We start from the raw sequence: 23,683 nt of genomic DNA, 5'->3' as shown, positions 1-23,683 counted from the left end.
TTTCACGTCCTCAGATGCAGAGACAAAGTCTCACATACCACAAAGCAAACTGAGACAAAGACACCCTCAACTCCCTGTCCCTACACTGACCATAACCCTTGGTTCCACAATGACACGTCTGTCCCTAATAACTAACACCATATAGGAGTTATGTAAATGCAAAACGACTAAAATTTTTTTCAAAACCGCACATAACCATTTGGGTACAACCAACCATTTGTGAGATGGGAATCATATCCATTTGACAGTGGAGTCTGTTAGAAGAAAAATTAAACTGTTAGGACAGTGGGCACATGAGTGCTGACCACGAAGAAGATTCACATCTACAGGGAACCCACACGTCTGAGGGAGGAAGCCCAGTGGAGCCATCGGAATGTGATAAAGGAGCAGAGGCGCAGAAGTGACCACAGGGATGTGATAAGTCTGTGGGGCCTCGGCTCCAGCCGGTGGGTGGACGCCCCTGCAGACCCAGCCGTCTGGAGCAAGATCCAGAGGAACTGGGTAGGAATCCTTTTTCAGCTAAAAAGTGAGGCCACAGAGGAAGCAAAAGGTAGCACTGCATGTCTAAACCTAGGTGTGACCCAAGGAATGGCTGGGGGAGAGGCAGAAGTGGAGACCGTCTTGGGAGAAAGAGACGAACTATCACAGAGTTCATGGTAGCCCGGAAGGAACGTAGCCACACCAGATGCAATGTCAAAACACTCAGGGAAACAGTCAACAGGATCCCACAAAGCCTCTGAAACAGCGGTTCTTAACCTTTTTTGGGTCTCTGACCCCTTTAAAAATATGATGAAAAGTACAAATTCTCTTCTCGGAGAAAGAGCATAAATGTGCCCACAGGGTCTTCATGGTGGAGAATCTCTGTTCCTATTGCCAGAGGAATGGATGGCACTCACAAGTGAACTGCAAACAACTAAATAAGGAAACAGCTAGGGAAGGGGCTCCGGGAGGCGGATGTAGCTGAGGAAAGAGAGTTCTGTAGGGTTCTTATCTCTAAGAGATGGAAAGAGAGCTAATTATGAACACAAAGTTGTGGCATGGGGCTGTGAGAAGAAGGCCAAGAAGGCATAAGTCCAAAATGAGGCAAAAGTTTTTTAACGTTGTAATTAACAAAAACAGGTTGTCCTTACGTTCAGAGCAAGAGGAACAGGAAGGGCAGACACAGTCCTCGGTGCTGGTGATGGGACATCAGCAGAACTCCCTAACCTCTGCTTTGACCTCGGTTCCGTCTTTTCTGTCAAGAAGATTGATTTCCAGACTCTAAAATGGGAAACTACATTACTAGGAATGAACTGAACCCCCAACTAGAACAGCAATTGGCCACATTAAATGGATTCAAGAATTTTGGCCTAGAACAAGCACCCACGGGGAGGTAGTTACCTGAGGAAAGAGAAAAGGCCAACTTCTATCATAGGGAATGGGCTTAGATCTTTTCTGGGTCACTTTGGAAGACAAATCCAGGACCAGTAGATGGAAATCTCAGGGATGTAAACATCAGATTCCTACTAGGAAGAGTATCAGTTAGAGTTTTCCCCAAGTGGAGTGGTCTACCTGGGGAGGCAGTGAGTCTCATGCTGTGGCAGGTATTCGAGTGAACACTGGGCACTCATTTTAGAGGGCTCTTACAGACATGTCTGAACTAAAGGTCTCTTCCAACCTTGAACGCCTAGTCTTCTGTGGCTCTACAAGACTAGGGGAGAAAAGAATGAGTACTTTGCTGGTTACCTTTAGACTTGTTAACTTGGCCTCTCTCCCTCTGAACTGGTGCACACACATCACTCCCTGCTCACCCCTACACCCTGCCTCTTTCTTCCCTTCACTTTGCCTCTTGTCCCATTCTCCAGTTTTTTCTCATTCTTCTTCATTCCCTTTTACCCAAATCCTACAAGGTAGAGACTGTGGTTATAGTTGGCAAAGAAGAAGGTACCTCTTTCCCTCCTGTCTAGAATCCCTCTGGGTTCTTGCCTATTTGTATCCCATCCAAATTTGCCACACCTCTTCCGTGAAGCTCTCCCTGACCACTCCTCCTCTGAACTTCTAGTACTTTGATCTCATACCTCTCCCTTGGTCCTTAGATACATACTGGTGTCCTTTCTTCTGCTTGGTCTTATTTGATAGTTTTACTTTTCACATGTAGGTCATTGTTCCTCCAGTGGAGTATAAACTCATGAAATAAAAGACCATGGGTGACTTTGTTTTTAATCTCCTAAAGCACCTACTACTGTGCACTCCATAATTACTCTGAGTGAATGCTAGATTCTACCATTTTAAGTTTCTAAACATATATATACATATATATATATACACACTAAAGGCAAAAATAAAACAAATAGACTAAAGCTGGATATAGCAAGAAGAAGTTAGTTGAGTTCTAAATAAGCAATATCAGAGAACTGGAAGGGGCATTAAAGACGATCTCATCAACTCCCTCATTTTGAAACCTGTGGCACTGAATCTGAGTGCTATGTGACTCAGAAGCAGAACTGGACTAAGATGCCAGGTCTGTACATGTCCAAAACAGTGTCTTCTCTTTGATTTCTCATTGCAAAACCTTGGTGAGGGTACCGAAGCAAGTTAACTAATAGTTCTGAGTCTTTGAAAGTGAATAAAACTTCCCTTTGCCTGCAGGCATAGAGCTAGACTAAGTGACTTCTGAGGTTTCTCAGGGACAGGTTGTGTGATCACACACCTGGGCTTCCCTATTGGAAGCATGCTGCTGCAATTATGCCACCTCGTGGTATGAGGCAGATATTGCACCATCAGCCATCTCCACAAACACATGTTCTAATTGAAAGCCCTGTAGTAACCAAAGAGAGCTTTTAGATGCCACATGATGACACTATGCTAAATGCTGCTCTTGGTCATTACAGTCTGCTAGAAGTCCCCAGGGTCTTCTCTCGCTCTGGTATCTTCAGTTCCAATTTGACAATTGTGTTAAGGTGACTGTATTGCAGCCACCCCTGATTAGCAGGACCTGTGGCAGTGGCGAAGCTGTAGGAAGGGGAAAGCCTGGCTGAGGTCCTGAAGGGTGGGAATAATTGGAATGGCAGAAAGAGGAGTGCACATCAGGAGGGACAAGATGCAGCAGGAGGTCATGGGGCAAGGAGGGGGAGAAAGGGAGGAAAGGGAGGGAGGGGGGAAGAGTAGGGAGGAGGGGGGAGGAGGAAGCTCACAAGAGGGGAAAGGGGGCAGCTGACTGCAGCAAACAGTGTTTCTAGGAGACTGGGGCAAATAAAGGAAGGCCTTAGAAATTGACAGGAAGGCTTGGGAATGACCAGCAGGCCTTAAGGAAGTTTTGTAAGTCCTAATTAGGGAAAATATATTTTACGAAATTGATGTTTTAGAAATAGTAATATTATGCTGTTGGTTCACAAATTGAACCCCATACACAGAGGGCAAGGACAAAGAGGAAGGCCACCCCAGATTGGTAGGTGGCAGGTTTAATAAGTAAAGGGACTTCCTTCTGAGGCTTGCTCTGGGCGACAGGAAGATGAGGAGATCTCTGCACCTGCCCGCCAGAATCTCCCACATTTATAGAGAGGCCTTAATGGGGTTCAGTCATATATACAGACCAGATGGTCTCAACAGCACATGGCTCCATCAAGGCTGTGTCCTTGAAATAGCTCCTAGTGTGGGAACAGTGGGCAGAGCATTCCGATGACAGGGGAGGGGGTGCGGTGCCCACAAAGTGCCCGGGGTCAGCCTGAGGGTCAACGAGCGGTCGCATCCTCTTCCTGACCTCCTCCAACACACGTCATGTTACAGCCTTCAAATGGAGGGGGAAACTAAAAGAATTAAGAGTTGAGTTTGTTGTTGTCATTCTTCTGATATGATATTTTTAAATTCTTAAATGGGAATAATAACTCCTACCTCCTAAGCTGCTATGAGAGAACGAGATGTGATGGGCTTAGCAGGACGTGGCAGTAGAAGTGATGGCTGAGCTGGAACAGCCATCTTAGATCATGAATAAGGGTTACACGCTGCAATGCCACTAGATAAAAGGTCCTGAGGACCTTGTGGAGAATGGCTGCCATGCCAGTCCTCGACTGCCAACCTCAACTTCAGTGGGAGGGGAAAATATACTTTCATTTCTTTTAAGCCACTGTCTTTCAGTCTCCATAACTCACAGCCAAATATAATTGTAACTTATTGATACCGTGTTCTATAAATGTTGGTTGTTATCCGTCACATGATTACAAGTACTTAATGTCTGTCTTCCCACTAGACTGTAAGCTCGTTGAGGGCAGGGGCCACGTCTGTCAGGTTCAGTATATCCCCAGGTCCCAGCCAGTGCCGTACACACATCAGGTACTCAGTAAGTGTCTGTTGACTGACCCCTGTTCACACCCTACACCTGCTCCCTGGGTCTGAGCACCCACCTTCGGGCGTCTTTTCCTTTAAGGTCTCATGTAAAGCCCATCTCCCCCAGAAAATCTTCCCTGTCCTACCTCACTTCCTTCTGATTCCTCTTCTTACGGGTCTCTTGGAACTTACCCTCTATGTTACATACATGAAGTTGTCCTGCTATTGTTATGCTCTTTGGGGACCATTCTCTACTTAGTCCCTGCATATCCTTGCTTACCTGGACTGTAAGATACTCTGGCCGGAAAACACTTTCAGTTTTTCAATAGTTGGGAGCCTTAACCCCAATTCCTCACACTTGTACACAGTGGACAATAAATACTTCATGAAGAAAGAAAAAAAGAAAGGGAAGGAAGGAAGGAAGGAAGGAAGGAAGGAAGGAAGGAAGGAAGGAAGGAAGGAAGGAAGAGAGAGAGAAGAAAACTGGACAAGGCCCCACGACTGAAGAGGAATGTTGGCATTTCAAGTTAGGAAGGGTGATTTTTAAAAAGGAGAAATAAATAAGTAAGGTCAAAAAAGAGCGGTCAGGATAGTTGGGAGTGAACAAGAGAAAAGACTGTACACATAAAAAGATTAAGATGGAATGTACTTAATACTACAGAACTGCACACTTAAAAATGGTTAAGATGGAAAATTTTATATTATATGTATTTTACCACAATATATTTTTTTAAAGCAGCAGCAGCAAGGGCCTGGGATCCCCGGAGCTCCTGGTATCCCTCTTCCTGCTTGACACCTGGAGATGAGACAAGGTGGAGAGTGAGCCTTGAAAGGAAACATAATTGCTGATCACAACCCTTGAAATTACAGACCCTTCCAGGACTCTCTGCTCATGGGTGTGACCCTCATATTTCTAGATGCATGGAAAGCCCTTGTCTCCCAGCTCCCAGATACTACTTATTTCTGAGTGACATAAATGAGACTTCAGGTGACATTATCTCACATGTGTGCACACGCACACACACACACCTCAATTAATTATTTAAAAAACAACAACAACCAACTCAGAGACTGGTCGGGATCAGGGAATGCGGCCCAGCCTTGCCAGAGCTGAGCTGTTGATTTACAGGGAGGGCTATGGGCTCCTGAGGTCCCTGGGCTGTTGTTCAGTGTTAAGTCCAGGGCTCCAGCTCAGTCACTCTGGGTCTCTCACTGACTCACCCTGGAAGGGATGGATCCAAGGACCAGGCGCCTGAAACAGCCAGGTGGAAAGGGCATCTCACCCTCCATACCCAGCCCCTTATCACAGACCCCGGGCCCTATCTGGATGGCACCACGCCCAGGGGAGCAAAAGGAAGGGAGTGCAGAGGAACAGGGTCAAGAACACAGGCCAGGGCCACTCTTTCCCACCTGGGACCCTGTACAGGAGATGCCGGGCCTGAAGGAGTGAATGGTCTGGCCTGGAGAGGCCCTGGGAGAGGCAGGAGGATGAGGGTCAAGAGAGGGCGCAAAAACCAGGGAGGGCAGGAGGCCGGGCAGGAAAGGAATGATGGGAGGGGACAGGAGCACGGAGAGTGCAGAGGAAATGATGGGAGGGGCCGGGCTGCTCTCCAGTCATGAACCCCTGCAGTTTCCTCTTCAGGGGTCAGGGCTGGGACAGAAGAGCTCTGGGACATGTGGTATTGTTCCAAAGTCTATGTGTGGACCCAGAAAGGACCAGGATGGAGAGTCTGTACTCACCCTGGAGGGATCTGCTTTACCCAGACATGATGTGCTTGACAAAGGCTGGGAAAGAAGACAGAAATCAGCCACTGCACGTGGCCCCTCTCAGCTCTTTATTGCCCTTTTCCCCTTCCCTATATGGCCTGATTTCAAACCTTCCCACTACCCCTTTCCCAGACTGTGATTCTTTCTTCTATTTGGGGGTTGATGGGAGAAGGTGGAAGAGGGAAGAGACCTCACCTCTGCTGTGTGTCCACTCTTTGCTGATAGTCGACATAGATAAAACGAGCTACATTACCTCAACTAATCCCCACAACCTTGAGAAAGGTGCCTGCATTGTCCTATTTCTCAGATGAGAAAACTGAGGCTCAGAGAAGGTAAGTGACTTGATGAAGGTCACACAGCTAGTATATCACAGAGCTACCTCCAAAGTCCATGCTCCTTCCATGACACCAGGATGGAAAAGAACAACACCAAAGCCTATCTGGTGGCCATGTCCTCTAGCTCCTGGATCAGTACTGCTCTGCAGACCCGCCCAGCCCAAACTGTGCCCCCTCCCTCATCCCTGGGTACACGGGGAAGTGAGGTGTGACTGGATACCTTCATAATTGATGCAGCCATTGGCATCCTCTTGCCCAGCTAACAGCTGCTCCACTTCTGCCTCAGTCATCTTCTCTCCTGGGGAGGCAGGGGTGGGGTCACAGTGGGCTCTTAATTCCAGATGGCAGAGAAGGGACAGGCAAAGCCCAAGCACCCCCTCCAGTCTGAAGGCCCTAGACGACCTGATCTGGGGAGTGGTCATACGAGCCCCCTCTAAGGCGCTGGAGTGGAGCCAAGGATCTTAAGACCCTTCCTCACCCCCAAGCCCTCTCCCTATGCCTCACAGCCACCACTGGCTGAGCAGAGCAGAGCAGGGCCCCAGTGACCGAGGCAACCACAAGGGCAGGAGCCCTGGGTCCCGCCCTCAGGCCTTAGCAATCACCCCAGCTCTGCCCTCCTCTCTTCCCACACCCTGCTGATCACACCCAGCTGGGGCAGCTGGTTTCTGCAGAGCCCAAGGAGCAGGATGTGATCCTCAGGATGCAAGGACCCCCAACACCAGCCACCTGGGCACCTCCCACCTCTCATTCCGCCCACGGGCTCTGGCTTCCCCGCTGGCATACCCAGGGTGGCCAGGACATGGCGCAGCTCGGCGCCCATGACTGTGCCATTGCTCTCCTTGTCAAACACGCGGAGCCCCTCCACAAAGTCCTCGTAGGTGCCCTGCTCCTTGTTCCGGGAGATGTGCTGCAGGATGGGCAGGAACGTCTCGAAGTCCAGCATCTTGGCGTTCATCTCTTTAGGTGGCATGGGGAAGGAAAGAGAAAGTGATGTGAGCAGCGGGCCAGGAGGGGCCTCACCCCAGCTCTGCCAGGCTAGGACCCGTCCTGGCAGCACCCAGGGCTTAGCTGCAGCCACTTGTGGGCGGGGCACCCAGTTGGTGATCCTGGAGGGCGCAGAGCCCATGGGAGCAAGGCAGGCGGCTGGCTCTGGGGCTCTCCTCTCAGTGAGAGGACGGGGGCAGAAAGGAAAAAGAACCTTGACTCCACTCAGACCTCTGAGCTCCGAGGGGAGTTAGGGGTAGCAACGGCAGGATTTGAGGGGCCCAAAGGGCCACACAGCCCAGGCCTCACATTCACAGCTTAGACCTTTTGACATGTGACAGACATACAGTCACAGAGTAAACTGATAGGATCGCAAAAAGAAAAGTTTGCACAATTCTGTATTTGGGTCCCATTACTAGACCACACTGCCTGGAGCTACTTTGAATCAATCATTTTCATAAATTTGCCAATCTCTGGTGACTAGCACACTTCTCCCACATTGTAGTATGTTAAAAGTTTCAATTTAATAGATTAAGCTAGTTTTAAATACTACAAATGTTGGCATTTCTTTTTTATTACAACCCAGGAAACCCCCAAAATGGAAGTGCCCAGATATCTTTTGACCTCCAAGAAGCCTTGCTGACATGGACAAGCTCCTGGCCCCCGGGCCCTTTCCTTCTACAACCTGCACCGCCCACTGGTGTCGTCAGTAGCAAGAAGAGGAAGGGAAGGGGGCCAGAACCAAGGCAGAAGGAGGGGACCTATATGGGGGCCCAAGAAGACTCCAGAGCCAGTCCAGCCTAGGTTGGCTCCGCCCAAGTTGGCCTGGCCCCACCTGGCGCCTACACCTCTGAGGAGAAGGACACGTGTGTGAGGGCAGGTGTTAACTGTACTGCCTCACATGGCAGATGATATTCACCAATGGGACACACTCCCTTGCACCATTCTCTAAACCCTCATTCACCAAAAGCAAATGAGTGAAAGATATCACAGAGCTAATCTTGAATCTACTCTCATTTACATTAAATGAGTAAATTTCGCAATCTTGGGTGCTCTAACCATCATCAGAAACAAAGTATTTGTGACAGCAACTCACAGTGGCCACAGGATATCTCAGTGCAGTAGCATCTCAAGAGCTCCTGAGTTGACTGGTCGGGGTGGGGGGGTGGAACTTAGTTATCAGATTCCCACCAAGCCTCCCTGCCCCAGTGTCCCTGGCACACTTGGGTGTCAGAGAAAGATGGAATGTCGCTCCTGCCCTCCAGGAACAAGCCCAGGCCACATTCTTCAAGGGTCAGCTAAATGCTTCAGGATAAATTGTCAAAATAGGAGCAGGTAACCTGAGGAAGGGAGGCTGGTCTTAAGGTCTAACGCGGGAAAGGGAGAGAGGGCGGACAGGGGGCAGAGGTGGGGCAGAGCCCCCGCGGCGGGCGGCGGCGCAGACACGCACCGGCTGGCGGAGCCCCCACCCCCGCCCCCGCTGACCTTCGGGCTTGGGCTTGCCCAGGACGCGCAGCACCTCGGCGTTAGTGGGGTTCTGGCCCAGGGCCCGCAGCACGTCCCCGCACTGCGCGTAGCTGATCTTCATCTCTCCGGTCGGGGTCCGGTCAAACAGCGAGAAGGCCTCCTTGAACTCTGCAGAGAGAAGACCGGGCTGCAGCCCCTGGGCTGGTGAAGGCGGTGGCTGGGGGCTGATCAGCCTTCACCCGCGCTTTAGAGCTGGTCGATGTGGCTGATAAAATATTTCAGTGTTTCCCGTCGGCCATCGTCCCAGCCTCTCCCTGGAGCCCACCCCCACCCGGTTTTCTGATAACTATAGAGGCAGCCTGGTGCCTCCGTGACCTGTTCCAGTGCTGGGCCTGGGATCTCTTCTATCAGTCGGTTGTCAGGTTGTCACATAATTCAGTGTCTCCTCTGCCTTCACCCCTCCCATCCACCTCTCCTTCCCCGGTGTAGGTGAGGTTCCTGATTGTTGAAAGTGGCAGGGAAGTGAAAACAGCATTGGTCCAGGAGTCAGGATTCCTGGGTTCTCATCTGGGCTTGGCAGAGTAGCACAGCATAAGCCGGCTGGGTCTCTCTTTCCTTGTGCACCCCGGGGAGCATGGCTCCCCCCACCCAACCCTCCCAGTTACTGGGAGTGTCAAGGAGGTGGCAGTGTGAAGAGGACTCAGCAAAGTGATAAGACCCGTTCTAAAGTCAGCTAGTAATATTAGTACTGCCTGTTCCAGGCTGAAAGAGGGTTCCCGAGCCAGACCAGGTGACATGGTGGAAAGGCCAGACCATCCCACTCTGCCACTGACCCACACATGACCTTGGGCAAACTACTAACCTCTGAGGGCTTTCCTTTTCTTAGCTCTAAGTGGGGATACAATGTCCACCTGAGTGGGTTGCAGGGAAGGGTTATAAATGCTGGTTATCACCACGTTTTCCTGGTTCTTGAGCCAGCTCAGACCTATAGGGACTAGACTCCCTGCAGGGACCAGGGCAGGTGTCCAAGGGGCAAAGCTGAATTAAGGCCCTCCTGAGCCCTTGCAAAAAACCTTAATTCCTCATTAATTTGGATTCAAGTAATTCATTACTGGGGATAATTTGGACTGGGAATGGTATTGAAGTTACCTTATATTATCCACAGAGAAGCGGTTTACTAAGCAGATTAACAATATAAACCAAAGAAGAATGTGTAAACTACTTAGGAGAAAAGCTGTTTTTAATCCTCTCCAAGTACCTCAGGGACACATATTTCCTAGAGAAATATGGATTATTTACAAATCATTCCACATATCAAAGCAGGTTCCCCCTGCTTTGTATGAATTTCAAGACACAAAACTGCTCATCTTTAACATTACTGAATAATTGAGTTCAAATGCCATTTCCATTGCTTACTAACTGTGTGACCTTGGGCAAGTAAATACTTAATGTCTATAAACCTCTTCTCTTCTATAAATGGCACCTACACCACAGGATTCTTAAATTACATTCAAATTAAATACAAGAACTTATGTAAAAGAATCTTAACACAATGAATGGCACAGAGGAAATAAATGCTCAAACAACGCTAGTATTATCTTACTGAGTTTAATCCTGATTTTACCATTTAACTGTGTGACCTGGGCCAAGGCACTTAACCTTGATAAACCTTGTTTTCCTCCTCTGTAACAAAGAAATAACACTGATCTCACAGCTTTGTTAGAAGGGTTTCATTTTTTTTTTTCTTTTAACTTTCAAAACAATTGGCATGGCTTCTGGCACAAATTCAGCGCTCAATAAATATATATTTGTTAGTTAAATCTGAACTCCAACTTCTTGATCTTTTCCTCATTTGTTCAGAAGAGTGAAGTCAGATTTAATACCTAAAGGAAGAGTCTCCTCATAAAAGAAGAATGTAATGATATTTAACAGGAGGGTGGAACATGAGGAGAAAAGCAATAAGAACAACAATGGGCCAGGCTCGGAGCTGATCATTTTTGCATGGATTACCTCATTAATAGTTACAAAAACACTGGGTATTACTATCCTCATTTGAGGCCAGCGTAGATGTGACTTCCAACCAACTATTAAGGAAGCCAAAGAAATGGTGAGGAAAAAGAAGGACGAGACCTGCTGTCCATGCTAAAGCTCCAGCTTGCTGGGAAGCCTTGTACACACATAAAAACCAAACACTGAAGTTTAGCATTGCTACAGAAAAAAAACAAAGCCAGTATAATCTTGAGATATATGAGAGGTGATGTTCATGGGCCCAGAAGAAACCTTCTATCGATAGTCTGTAATAGTCAGCTGTTTGCTAAAGCAATGAGCAACGTTGTTTGCCCCTTTCCAGAAGGACATGGAAATAAATCTGCAGAGGGACCAGAGAAGGACAGCAAGGGTTAGAAGCTAATTACTATGAGAAAAAAAGCATAAGAGAAGTTGGGGCCATATCACCTGGAGAGTATAAAGCTACAAAGAAATTTGATAACTATCTTCAAATAGATGGAGGGTATCTAGAGGATGCTGAATAGTCACAGAATTTCTGAACTGAAAAGAACTGCACTTGGCAAATGAGAAAATTAAGGTTTAAAGAAGGGACTTGCTCAACGTCTCATGACCAATAGTGGCAGGATTAGGACCATTACCAAAGTCTCATAATTCCCAATAACGTTCTTTCCAGCACGACATGAGAAAACCGTCTTCAGCTTCACCAAAGAACAAATGAAGAGACAGCAGGGGTAAAATTAAAGCAGAAACAATTCAGATCCAATGTAAGGAAGAATGTCTTCAAAGTCAGAGGGATGAAAGACTGGAATGAGTTAGGCCCCAGCCCTGAAAATCTTCATGGAGGAACAGGCAAATGGCTGTCCAAGTTGACTTTAACCTCAAATGATTCCCATTTGAGAAATGAAATATTTTTATCATTAGTTTTCTAGTCCTCCTGGCTGCCGCTGTGTTTGTATATACACAAAAGTATATACTTAACTAACATGCATTAAAATTAAATTTAAGAATTTCACAGAACCCCAAACTATGGACTGAAAATGAGTACCCACAGGGTATTGCAAAACAGAGTTAGATTCAATTCACTAGTTTCAAAATTCATCCACCAGCTCTCATGACCTATTTGTGGATAAAGTGGTGTCACTTTTTGGAGAGCAATTTGGCAATAACTATTTATAATTTAAAATGCACATATCCTTTGACCCACAGCTAGAAAAGTCCCTGGAGAAAGCACGCTAGTACCTCCAACTGTAAACAACATAAAGGTCTATCAGCGTAGACCTGATTAAATTAAAAGGTACATCCATATGGAACAATCTATATAATTGCTTAAAAAAATTAAAAAGCAGAACTGTTTGTGTTAGCTATAAAAGTATATCTAAATATATTATTAAATAATATATGACATATTATTAAACCCAAATATATATTAAATAAAAGCTGTAGGATATAGTATGTATCACATGATTTGATTTGTGTAAACCATATACATATATACACATCCTGATATATCACTATATATTTTTCTCAAAGGCTACATAGACCTATTAACAGTGGTTGTCTTCGGGAGAGGGATCAGCATGAAAGGAAAGCAAGGGAAAATATTTTTAATTATTTACTTTTAAGTAGTATATGATTATTTTTTCTGTGTGCATGCATTAGTTTAATTTTTAAAATATAATATATGCTTAAAATCAAGGGATTGGATCAGCTGGTCTTTTAAAGTCCCTTCCAATTCCTATGCTTTTATGTCTGGGAGCCATTTGGTGGGGGAAACAAAGGGATAAGTTGCATTGACAGTGAGCCCCCACTGTAAAAGAGATATCATGTGATGAAACATTCTCAAAAAGCCAGACTCCTACAGAAGACGGGCTAAGGGGCAACCATCAAGTTGAAAGGTGGGAAATCTTGTGGCTTGTCTTGAAGCTGCTCTAAATAACACTTTATATAAGACTGAGAAAATAAATTGTCTTCCTTAAAGATGCAGAAGGGTTGCTGATGGAGCTCACAGGTAGACCAGGGCACCCCAAGTCACCACTGGCCCTGCTACCATTACTGGGTGAGCGTCCTGGCAGACTTCAGGATGAGGGAAGAGGAAGCTGGTAACCTAAGGGGGGATTTCCAATGACAGGAACAGAAAGGAGGGATTCTAAACATCTTGGATAGTAGATTTTTGGAGGAAAAAAAAAATGGCTGTGCACCTATTATGTTCCCGGCAGTCTGGTCGAGTAGTTGAGAATTCAGGTCTTGAATCAGATTGCCTGAGTTTGAATCCTGGCTCCACCACCAACTGCCTGTGTGAGACTGGGCAAGCCACCTAGCTTGTCTGTGCCTCAGCTTTATCACCTGTAAAATGGGGTGGTAGCAGTCCTTACTTCACAGGGTTGTTGTGAGAATTAAATGAGTTAATCCATGCTTAAGTAATAACACGTAGTCAAAGTGAGCAAATAGCAAACCTATAGCAAATAAAAGTTTGCAATTATGATAATGATGATGATTACTATTACCGTGATGATGACAATTCCTCCTCCTCCTCCTCCTCCTCTAGGAAGTGCAACAGAGAGGGTGCAGTGGGACAGGTGGGGGTGTTAGTACTCACCTTCAATCTGGTCAGCAGTGAAGTCTATCTGTGGGGAGAGAAACACACAGGAATGAGACTGCTAAAGGCTCCCACTGCAGTCAGCCAGGTCACGTCCAACAGGCCACTGATGAGGAGGGAAGGAGACTGGGGCTAAGTGTAAAACACCAGTCTCCTGATGAATGGGACATGACTGACAGGCTATAAAATAATGCAGCCTTCAAAGCTCCCTCAGCACCACGTGTTGAGTGATAGCTCCAAGTGAGAGGGAAAGAGAAGCAGTCCTCTGGATGATGCTGGAACTTACATTAACTCTCTATTATTATTCCTTTGGGTCAAATGTAAATTCCTTGTCCTCGTGGCCACAAGCTGCCCTCACTTTCATCCCGTCACACTCTCCCTACTCCACAATCATCCCACAAGCCACGTTTCCTCTCCCTTTGGCCTCCCCCCACTCCTCAGCCTTGCCCTCCTCTTTCTACCTCACGTTGACTTTAAATCACCTCCTTCAATGAAGCCTTCCCTCACCCCACCCCATCCCAATCCCTCCTTAGCACAGGTCCCTCTTAGGCATGCTGGGACAGCGAGAGTCATTTGGGTGGGCCCTCGATGCTTCGTCACTGTTTTCCAGTCATGCCTGTATATCCTGGCTCCTTGAAGCCAGGGTTCCCATGGGGCAGGAATGTTTATTGTTCATAGAAATGTCTGGCACAGAGTAGGCACTCCAAAAATATTTATTGAGCAAAAGAGTACATTTTGGCTTCCCCTCCAATGAAAAATAATTCAATTCTGAGTAGTAAGAGGAAGACAGGAGGCTCTGAAAATGAATGACAATGACCAAGCATGAGTCATCATTTTCATTTAGGATCTTGTCTGTGTGACTTCGTTACTTATCTACCTCCACCACCCCAAATCCCCTCTCCACTGGTGGTGGTAACCAATCCTGGAGCACCTTCTTCGTGAAACACCTTCCCTAGTCTTAATTCTGAGCTGTGTTATGCCCATCCCAGGCTGACCTCCATTAATGAGGATCCCCGGAGGTGGCTGGAATGAGCTAGGAGACCGGGAAGGGAACTAGTTGTGCCTGGGAATGGACAGTATCAAAGCTGGGGTGGTGGGGTGGTCAGGAACTTAAAGGAAGCCTCTAAATGGGCCTAAGGATGATTTACATGACCTCTCTGAGGAAAGGTGCAGTTTGCCTTACTTTGCAATGTTTTAAGTCCCAGGAGTATGTGTAATTCATATAAAAATAACATAGGAATATATGGTAAGAGCCACACACATTGTGGTTAAGTTTACTTTTGCACTATCTTTGAACGAAGAATCTTCTAAGTAAAGGAAATGAGTGAGTACAAACAATAGGGAAAATAGCCTTCATGAAAGACACCTATTTTTTTTTTTCCACTTTAAAGCAACCTCAACAACCCACAGGATTTGAAGATCCAGACATGGAAAAGAGGGTTGCATCCATGGAGGAGAAATTTAGGGAAGTGGTTGGACGGAGGGAAGTGATAGGCCCAGGGGAAGGTACTCGTCTGATGCCCCGAGGCAGCTGTTGCCCAGACACCAGGGCCCAAGCCTGACAGCGGGCGTCCCACAGGAGTGGTGCCTCGTCAGAACAAATCAGAAGTAAAGGCATCCTGACAGGGAGATAGACAACTTTCCTTGCCAGGCTCTGCCCATAGAGAGAGTGATGTTTGACCTAGAAAACCTTCAGGTACTTTCAAGGTCTTACACTATGCCTCAGTTTCCCTACAGTGTGCCATGACCAAGCCCAACTGCCTCCATCTCTTGGCCAAGCCAGTTCTGCTTAATTCCTGCCCTTTATAGGGATCACCATAGATCAACCCCAGGGTCCTTGGCACAACTGCAGGGTCTCTGGGACTGTGGGGGCTGGGAGGGATCCTGAGAGGACCAGGGAGGGTCATCCAATGAGAACCCAGGGTTTTCGTTTCCTGCCTACTTGTCACACAACCTGGTCCTGAGCTCCTATTTTGCTCTGATTCCTCACTACTGCCAGCCCTGACCTAAGGCTGATATCCCCAGGGGCCCACCACTCCTAACCTGTTATTAATAGCTTTTCATACCAGTGGCTACTTGACCCCTTACATTCTGGTGCCAAGGCTTAGAACTGCTTCGCTCTCCAGAGGCCTCTGACCTGCTCCTTCTTAGGCCCATCCCCTCCCAGTTCCATTCCTTCAGCAGCTGGGCCAGATAGTTGGGAGGCCTGAAATGACTGAGTCAGCATGCAGGGCCTACATTGGCTCCAGAAAGAGGAAACCTCCAGAGTGAGGGGAGCAGGGCGAGGCAGAGACAGAATAGGGCTGGGTGGCAAAGAGAACCAGGCCCAGCTCCCTCACCAGGCTAGAGAACCAGTCTCAGCCGGGATGGGACATCTCTGCATATTCCAGACAGGAGCCCAGGCTGAGGCCACAGAAGGAGAGGCCTCCTTCCCCCCACCCCCAGGGAAGAGAAAAGAACACCAGGCTCCTCTCCCCCGCTAGAAAGGTCCCTGAGGGTGAAGCCCCCCCAGGCACAGGGAGCATGGCCCCTCCCTGTTTACTTCACTTTTTCCAAGTGACACCAGTACTTATCATCGTGTCTTTTCTCCATGTAGAAATCATACCAGCTCTGAAGAAAGGGTTAGTCTCTTTCACTTCACTGTGGTGGCCCCCCAGTGTCTTAAAAAAGGTGGGATGTTTGGTTGGTTGCACCTCCCTGCCATTCCCAATTGTGCTGCGCAAATTTGGGGTGACAGAGTAGGGCTTCCTCAGACAGGACAGAAACCTGTTCTTGAGGGGAAAGGCCTGTAACCCCACATACCCCTCCCCGGCCCCAACACCTGCTCCACCACCCCCTGGGACGGTGGTCTGGCATGGGGACACCGTAATCCTCAGCCCAGCCCAGCTTCCTTGAAGTAGGTCTCTAAGCTCCAGGCAGACAGGATCCTGAATGTCATCCCCACCCAGCTCCCAGAGGCTAAGGCTCACTCACCTTTACACTCTTGGGGTCAAAGGCAGGTTCCTTGGGGGGCTCAGGAGCTGGGGCAGGGGCTGGGGCTGGGGCTGCCTTGGCCGCTTCCTTCTTAGGCTCAGGCTTCTTGGGAGGCATGTTGCCTTGTCAGGATCTTCCGTGGAGGTGGGACCTAAAGGAATCAAGAGATGCTGCAGAGCCTGGGGATCGAGACAGGAGACTGGGCCGCCTCCCTCCCCTTTTATTCTGGGCAGGAACCCCCACAGAGGGGCTGGGTGAGAGCAAGAGCAACTGTTGCTGACTATAAAAGGAAAAAACACCAGCAGGGGACAGCTGACAACTGTGTATTGTCACCAGGTTTGGGGCTACCAGCCCCCTCCCCCCACTCACACTCCTCAAAGCCTCCACCTCTGGGACACGTTGACCCCTTCCTGCCAATTGGTAGAAACCCAGAGGGGCCAGGAAAACAGGACCTCTCAAAAATGCCAGCGTCCAGCCAGAGAGATGAGCTGACTTGAGCAGTTGATAACCTTCACACAAAGCCCAGGGGAGGGTCAGGCTTTTTTTAGCCCCTCCTGAGCAGAGGCAGCCCACTGCACATTCCTTTTAAGTCAAGATCCTTTAAGCTGAGAGCCACTCTGGGGCCTGTGCTCTTGCCCTGAGGCTCAACTCTCAGGCCTGGAGCCCTGAAGCAACAGCTGGTCCAGCCTACACACACTGTCCCACCCCCGCCCTGGAAGATGGGTGAAGCCTCCATCTTCCAGAGCAGGCATCCCAGAAACTCCACAGGCCTCCGATTCCTAGGTCTACCACCCCAACAACCTTATTCATTCATTCAACAAGTATCGAGCAGTTCACCTGTGCCCAGGGGACCAGGGTAAGAGGCAGACAGGTGTGGCTGAGGGGTAATGAGACCAGAGGTCAGAAAACTGGGTCTCATTTTTACTATACCTCAAGCTCATTCTGTGCCCCCTCGGGGTGTGTGTGTGTGTGTGTGTGTGTGTGTGTGTAGTACTTACTGTATACCACGCACTGTTAAGTGCTATTCATATAAAATCTCATCAAATCTTCACCACAATTCCAGAAGGTAGATACTATTATTATTCCTATTTTACACATGGGGAGATTAAGACTAAAAGTGGTATCAAGTAACAAGGTCACTTGACTAACTAGCTATGAGCTGGATTAGAACCTAAGAGTGTCTGATTCTAAAGTTTATGCTTGAATAATAGATATTATAATCCCACTTGGGGGAGGAAACATGTATGTTTGTATGTTTGTCAGAAAGGTCTGGATGAATACACACTAACCTGTTCATGGAAGACACCCTGGGGACCTAGGAGGCGAGGGCGGAACGATGACAGCAATTTGCAGTTTTTTAACTTTTTCACTTCCTGTATTAATGGAAATGTTTATAATGAGCATGTGCTGTTTTTGTGGAACACATTGAAGTCACTAAAATGTGCAGGTGAACAACATAAAAAAGCTTATCTACCGCACAGAATTGCTTCCAGCTGAACCTTGAGACGCTGCAGTTCAGAGGTAAAGCGAACTCGTGCTGAGAGCACCAGAAGAGTCGCTTGGCCTTTCGAGGCCCAGTTTCCTCACCTGTAAAACCAGATTGCTAGACTACAGAACGTCTGTCCCTGTTAGCGCCTAAACCTGCATTTACAGGTGCCCTGGAGCCCACATCTACCTGCTCCTAGTTTCCCTAAGCACATGGTCCATGTCCCAGAGCTTTCTGAGCCCAAAGGGCCCTTAGAGATCACCCCATCCCATCTAGTTTTATAGGTGAGGAATCTAAGGCCCAGGGAGACTTTGGAACTGCTTGAAGACATTCAGTTATTTACAGCCAAAGCTGAGCAGCTGATTCTGGTCCTTTGTACGGTGCTCGCCACCACCCTACCCTGTAGCCTGGACAAGCTCTCACCCCTAGTGGGTGGAGAAACCTTCAAAGGAAACTGAAGAGAGAAAAGGGGCCAGGAACTGCCCAAGGGGATGCTAGAGCAAGAACAGGGCCCAAACCCTAGGTTAGTCTTCTTCCTGGGCTGCCAGGGAGGCTCCTTTGATCTTTTCCTGTCACCTCTTCCCCACTTCTGCCTCCCCTTCTCTTTTCCTTCTGACGTCTTGTCACCTTCTCCCACAGGCCTCTGCTTGCATCCTTCTCTTTCCCTGTCTGTCCCCTCTCTGACTACATCATTTCTCAGGAGGGTTGGGAGTTCAGGTTGCTGGTGATGAGGAAAAAGAAAGAAGAAGCTCAGCCTCTCTCCGCTCTACTCGCACCTGCATCCCCTTCCTGGACCAGGTGTCCTGCGGGGTTTGCAGATACACAAACAGGTTTCTGTAGACACTAGTCCTGACCTTTGGCAGCCACTTCTCTGGGCCTTAGTTTGCTTATCTCTAAAATGAGAGATAATCAGGAGCTTTCAAATGGTATTCAACAGACACCTAAGGCTCCTCTGACTTGCTTCCGCTGCAAAAGAGACAGAGAGGCCAGGTCTTGGAGCTCCCCCATCCCTGCCATTTCAATCAGCACCACTCCTGGGGGCTTTATTTACTGGGTGTCCCACGATCATTTTCTAAGAAATGGCTCCATGGTTTAAAAGTTTTAAAACAATCATGGAATGAGATGCTCTCACGTCACCTTCCAGTTAAAAAACAAGTTATTCTAATCATTCTAGAAAAAAGTTTGATCTTCAAAAGACAGAGAAATGGGAGGTTGTCCTTTCCCCTCTCTCTCTCTCTCTCTCTCTCTCTCTCTCTCTCTCTCTCTCTCTTGCCTCAGTTATTGGAAAATTTTAAAGTATACTTGGAACAACTTAGGTATGTGAATCTACTTTTTCAACTGTGAATTTTATAAAATCTAAATACAGATCAAGTATTTCAGATGAAAATTTATCCAAATTGAGATATGCTGTAAAAGTAAAACACGCAGCGGATTTTGAAGACAAAAAAATAATGTAATACATCTCATTAGTAAATTTTATATTGATCACATGTTGAAATGATAACATTTTGGATGAACTGGGTTAAAGAAAATATATTATTTAAACATTTTAAATATGTGCATACTAGAAGTATTACCCATTATTCAAGAACACATACAAACAAAAAAATACACATTAAAAATATCTGATGGTTGCCCAACACGTAGTTTGGATGGGATGGGGCAATAAGAATTTTCCTTTTGGGACTAAATAAATAATTAAACAAGAGAGGCCTCGCATGGACCATTGATGAAAGAAGGCTATAAAATCAAGGAGAATGAGTAAGCTGATCCTCTGCATCTAAGATTCCTTGCCACCAAGGAAGGAAGAAAAAAGCAATGAACAACCTAAAGTCTCAGAGTCGCTTGAAGGCCCAGAGCACCAAAGGTAAAGGCAGAAAAGGAGTGGAAAGGTGTCTAAAGTCAAACTTTCAAGGACCATGGTAACATTGGCTCTCAGAGCACTTTAAACCATCCCCTTAAACTTCATGTCCGCCTCTGCTTTGGCACAGGTGGAGAATGCTGTATGTTTCGCCTAATCACTCAACAGTCAGCCAAAATGGTTGAAGTCAATTTCTCGGCTGCAATCAAGACAGTGCCACCTAGTGACATATCTCTGAACTGAACCAAGGGAGGAGGACCCTGGGAGGCGCCCAACAACAAGGGGTTAGAGTCCCACTCAGGATCTAAAAAAGAGGTCAGGACAGCTGGTATTTGGCAAAGAAATTTACTGTTGAAAAGCAAAGAGCGAGTTGGAATCCTCACCAGTCACCCAGTCTGCAGTCTCCCAGTCATCCTGACAGCTGCAAGGGACGTTAGAGGCCAGAGAGGAGTTGACTTGCCCAAGGTCACACTATGAGTCATGGCAGACCTGAGACTAGAACCCAGGACACTAAGACAACTATAGGAGCTGATAGGGGTTCCGTCAGGGAGAGGCTGGAGCCCCATGCGGGCATGGAGGCCAGAAGGCATCACTGAAAGAGCGGGCCTGGCACCCTCAAGATGGATGGCGCTCAGTAAAAATAAAAGATTCAAACCCTTAGCAGGCACTTTTACTCAGCATTTAGGGATAAGCTTTTAATGCTAAGAATGATTCTCATTTCTTGGTTTCCCTTTCCACCAATTTCTTCTTTTACTTCTTGAATTCTGACTTCCTCTCTAGCATTCCACCAGTGACTTCTCTGTGGCTAGATATTGTGGTCTTCACTTTAGGCCTTCTCTGCTGTTCTTATAACACCCAAGTTCTGCCACTGACCCTCCTGTCTTTTACTCTCACTCACTCATTCATTCATTCATTCATTCAACTAATTGAGCACCTACAATCTGTAGGCCTTTTTACTAAGGTGAGTAAGAGCTGCTGGGTCCTGGAAGAACACACTATTCCCCAATATTCCCCAGTAAAAATTAAAAAAAAAATCTGTATCTCCAGTCCCAACTTCTTTCCTAAATTGTTCAAACTTCACATTTTCAATGAACATTTGGACATTTGTCACCCCAGGCGCTTCAAACACAGTATATTTTTATTTATTTTATTTTTTTTTAAGAAGGGCGCAGCTCACAGTGGCCCATGCTGGGATCAAACTGGCAACCTTGGTGCTACCAGCACCACGCTCTAACCAACTGAGCTAACCAGCCACCTGTACCAAACGCAGTATATTTTAAACCCAGCTTATCACTTATCTCCCAAATCATATTTGTGACACACAAAACAAACAAACAACAACAAAGCCCATTCAAGCCAATTATAGTGTATACTCAAGACTGGAATATAATCAAGTCTGTGTTTAATACATTGCTGTGCAATATATTTAGAGAAAAATGAAAGTCTACCTAGAAAAAAGAGAAACAGAGAATCTATTATTTGGTTGACATCCTCTCCAGAGAAAATAGATATTTTCTTGTTTATCTAGCAGTCAGGCATATTATGTCTCTTCTGAGGAAAAGGAGATAATAGCCAATATCATTCAATTCACTCTTTTTGGTCTAAGTTTGTAGTCACCAAGCAGCCTTCTGGTTGGAATTCAAATGCCCTAAGGAGAAGGAATTGGATAAGAATATTTCTCACTGTGAATGAGTATTTTCATTGTCTATCTTTTTTCAGCTTCAACCATCTAGGACCCTAGAATAATGGAAATTTAGACCTGCCTAGACTGCCTGGCAATCTCTTTGCTGCATTCTGGGCCCCGCTCTCCTCTCACCTCCAATCCACATAATCTTCAGCTGTCCGCATAATCTTTCTCAGATTCCATTCTCATGAGGTCACTCCCGAGCTCACTCAGCAGCACCAGCTCCCTCAGTCTATTTTGTCAAATCTGAAGGCATCAGCCTGAAACTCAAAAGCTTATCATCTGTCTGCAACACCACCATTTCAGCCCAACTTACACAGCCTCCACTCCAGGCAAGCTAATTTGCTTACAGTTTATCTTTTTCCCTGTGCTTTTGAAGTCTGCCTACCCCTCCTAGTCATCAGCCATGGAGCACACCTCAGAACTCATCTCAGCCGAGATGCATTTTCTGATTAGCCTCAACACTTCAGACACTGCCTTAACTTCAAATTCCTTAAGGAGTTATGTTCAGGGCCAGTGTGTTCTCTAGGTCTGGAAAGGGGGAATCAAAAAAAACATCAGGTTAGGGGTGGCTGGTTAGCTCAGTTGGTGTGCGGACAGAGTCCCAGAGAGCAGTTTCCAGGCTCTCAGCCTCACATGGAAAGGTGCTGGCTTGGGTAGTAGATGGCTGTCAGCTGTGGCTAATTGACTATCAGCTGTAACCAGTTAGCCAATTAGCCACTGATATAACTGCCGCGGCTACGTTGGTTGGTCGGTTGGTTGGTTGGCAGGCAGAGAAGCACACAGCAGGTTGCAGGTCATGTGGATCCAGCCTCCAGTGAGACTATAGTGGTATGACTCCCTGGTCTTATTTTACTATAAGACCGGGTATAATAAATATAATATAATATAATACAATATAATACCAGGTCTTATATTAATTTTTGCTCCAAAAGATGCATTAGAGCTGATTGTCCTGCTAGGTCTTATTTTCAGGGAACACGGTATAACCTTTCCTTAGTGCATGTGCACAGGGAAGTGTGGTAAGAAAAAGAGAGTGAGCTCTCTGGTGTCTCTTCTTATAATAACACTAATCCTGTTGGATAAAGGCCCCACCCTCTGACCTCATTACCCTTAAAGGCCCCATATCCAAATATAGCAACAATGGGGGTTAGGGCTTCAACATATGAATTTCAAAGGCATACAAATATTAAGTATGTAATAACAATCAATAAACAAAACATAATTATAGCAACAGAAAGAGTTTATTCCATTCATTCATTAAACAAATAAGAATGAGTGCCAATTATGTACCAGATATTGTTCTAAGTGTGGAGACTACAAACAGCTTCTGTCCTCATGGAGCGTATAGGCTAGATAGGAAGTGGACAATTAAAAAAGTAATTTCAGTAAAGGGTGATGGCAGTAATGACACACATGGTTAACACTAGAGTAATAGCAGGGATAGCCAACCTATCCCTGTATTCTAGTATGTCAGAAAAAGCCTGAAGAAGTATGTTTGTGAGACAGGTTAGTTAACGTGTTGTTAGGCAGACAGAAAGATCCCTGGTGGAATAAACATAAGACCGCCATATCCTGAAACTTCCAGTACTGAAATAACTCCTTTACTCCAGGACAAAATGTAACAGCGCCTTGAGGTTAATAAATTATCTCATAAAACTCCTTTTGCCACAGCAGATCTGATAGATACGAATGGGTTTGTTAATCCCTCTAGGGTGGGCAAACAGAACAAACCTCGTAGATGAATTTCATTAGAAGGCGCCAGCTCCCCTTCCCCAAACAGGCAAGGGAAGATATAAAAGTAAGAGCTTTTGCCTCAGTCAGGGAGCACCCCATTTGTGAACCGCCTCCCGCTTGGGAGCTGCAACACTTTGCTTTTAATAAACTATCCTCTTTTACAACTCCTCACTTCTCCTTGGTCCGTGCTTCCATTCTTCGGTTTCACGGGACACGATCCCGACACTCACTCACTCACAGGAAATATTCCTACATCATTTGCAGGATGGGCAGAGATAGCCATGGAAGAGTGTTCTGGACAGAGAAAGCAATACATGGAAAGCTTCTGAGGCAAGAAAGTGGGTCAAGAACTTCCATGTAGCTGGTGAAGAGGAGGGAAGGAAACTTTTCTCTCTACCCTCTTAGGTTCAGTATCTGGGGCCCTGCAATGTAAACTGACAAAAGACAGATTAACAGAATTTTAAAAACAAGAGTTTATTTACAC

The 23,683-nt window shown here is 46.7% G+C and overlaps 1 protein-coding gene across 2 annotated transcripts; it reads right to left on the bottom strand.

The window, feature by feature from the left end:
- Positions 1-4,978: 4,978 nt before the first annotated feature.
- Positions 4,979-16,636, bottom strand: MYL4 (myosin light chain 4). Of its 2 annotated transcripts, XM_074320036.1 has the most exons (8): positions 16,432-16,636; positions 13,459-13,486; positions 8,874-9,023; positions 7,188-7,361; positions 6,625-6,702; positions 6,043-6,087; positions 5,524-5,554; positions 4,979-5,098 (listed from the first exon to the last, which is right to left on the bottom strand). In XM_074320036.1, the coding sequence occupies exons 1-6, from the start codon at positions 16,546-16,548 to the stop codon at positions 6,059-6,061; spliced, it is 576 nt and encodes a 191-aa protein (XP_074176137.1). In that variant the 5' UTR covers positions 16,549-16,636; the 3' UTR covers positions 4,979-5,098; positions 5,524-5,554; positions 6,043-6,058. The 2 variants fall into 2 exon arrangements, with proteins under 2 accessions (XP_074176137.1, XP_019588376.1); XM_019732817.2 differs by lacking the exon at positions 5,524-5,554.
- Positions 16,637-23,683: the final 7,047 nt, after the last annotated feature.

Source organism: Rhinolophus sinicus, linkage group LG15 (genome assembly GCF_036562045.2).
Source record: "Rhinolophus sinicus isolate RSC01 linkage group LG15, ASM3656204v1, whole genome shotgun sequence".
In the NCBI taxonomy this organism is placed as follows: Eukaryota; Metazoa; Chordata; class Mammalia; order Chiroptera; family Rhinolophidae; genus Rhinolophus; species Rhinolophus sinicus.
The sequence above is the reverse complement of the archived record's forward strand: the minus strand, read 5'-3'. Positions and strand labels throughout refer to the sequence as shown.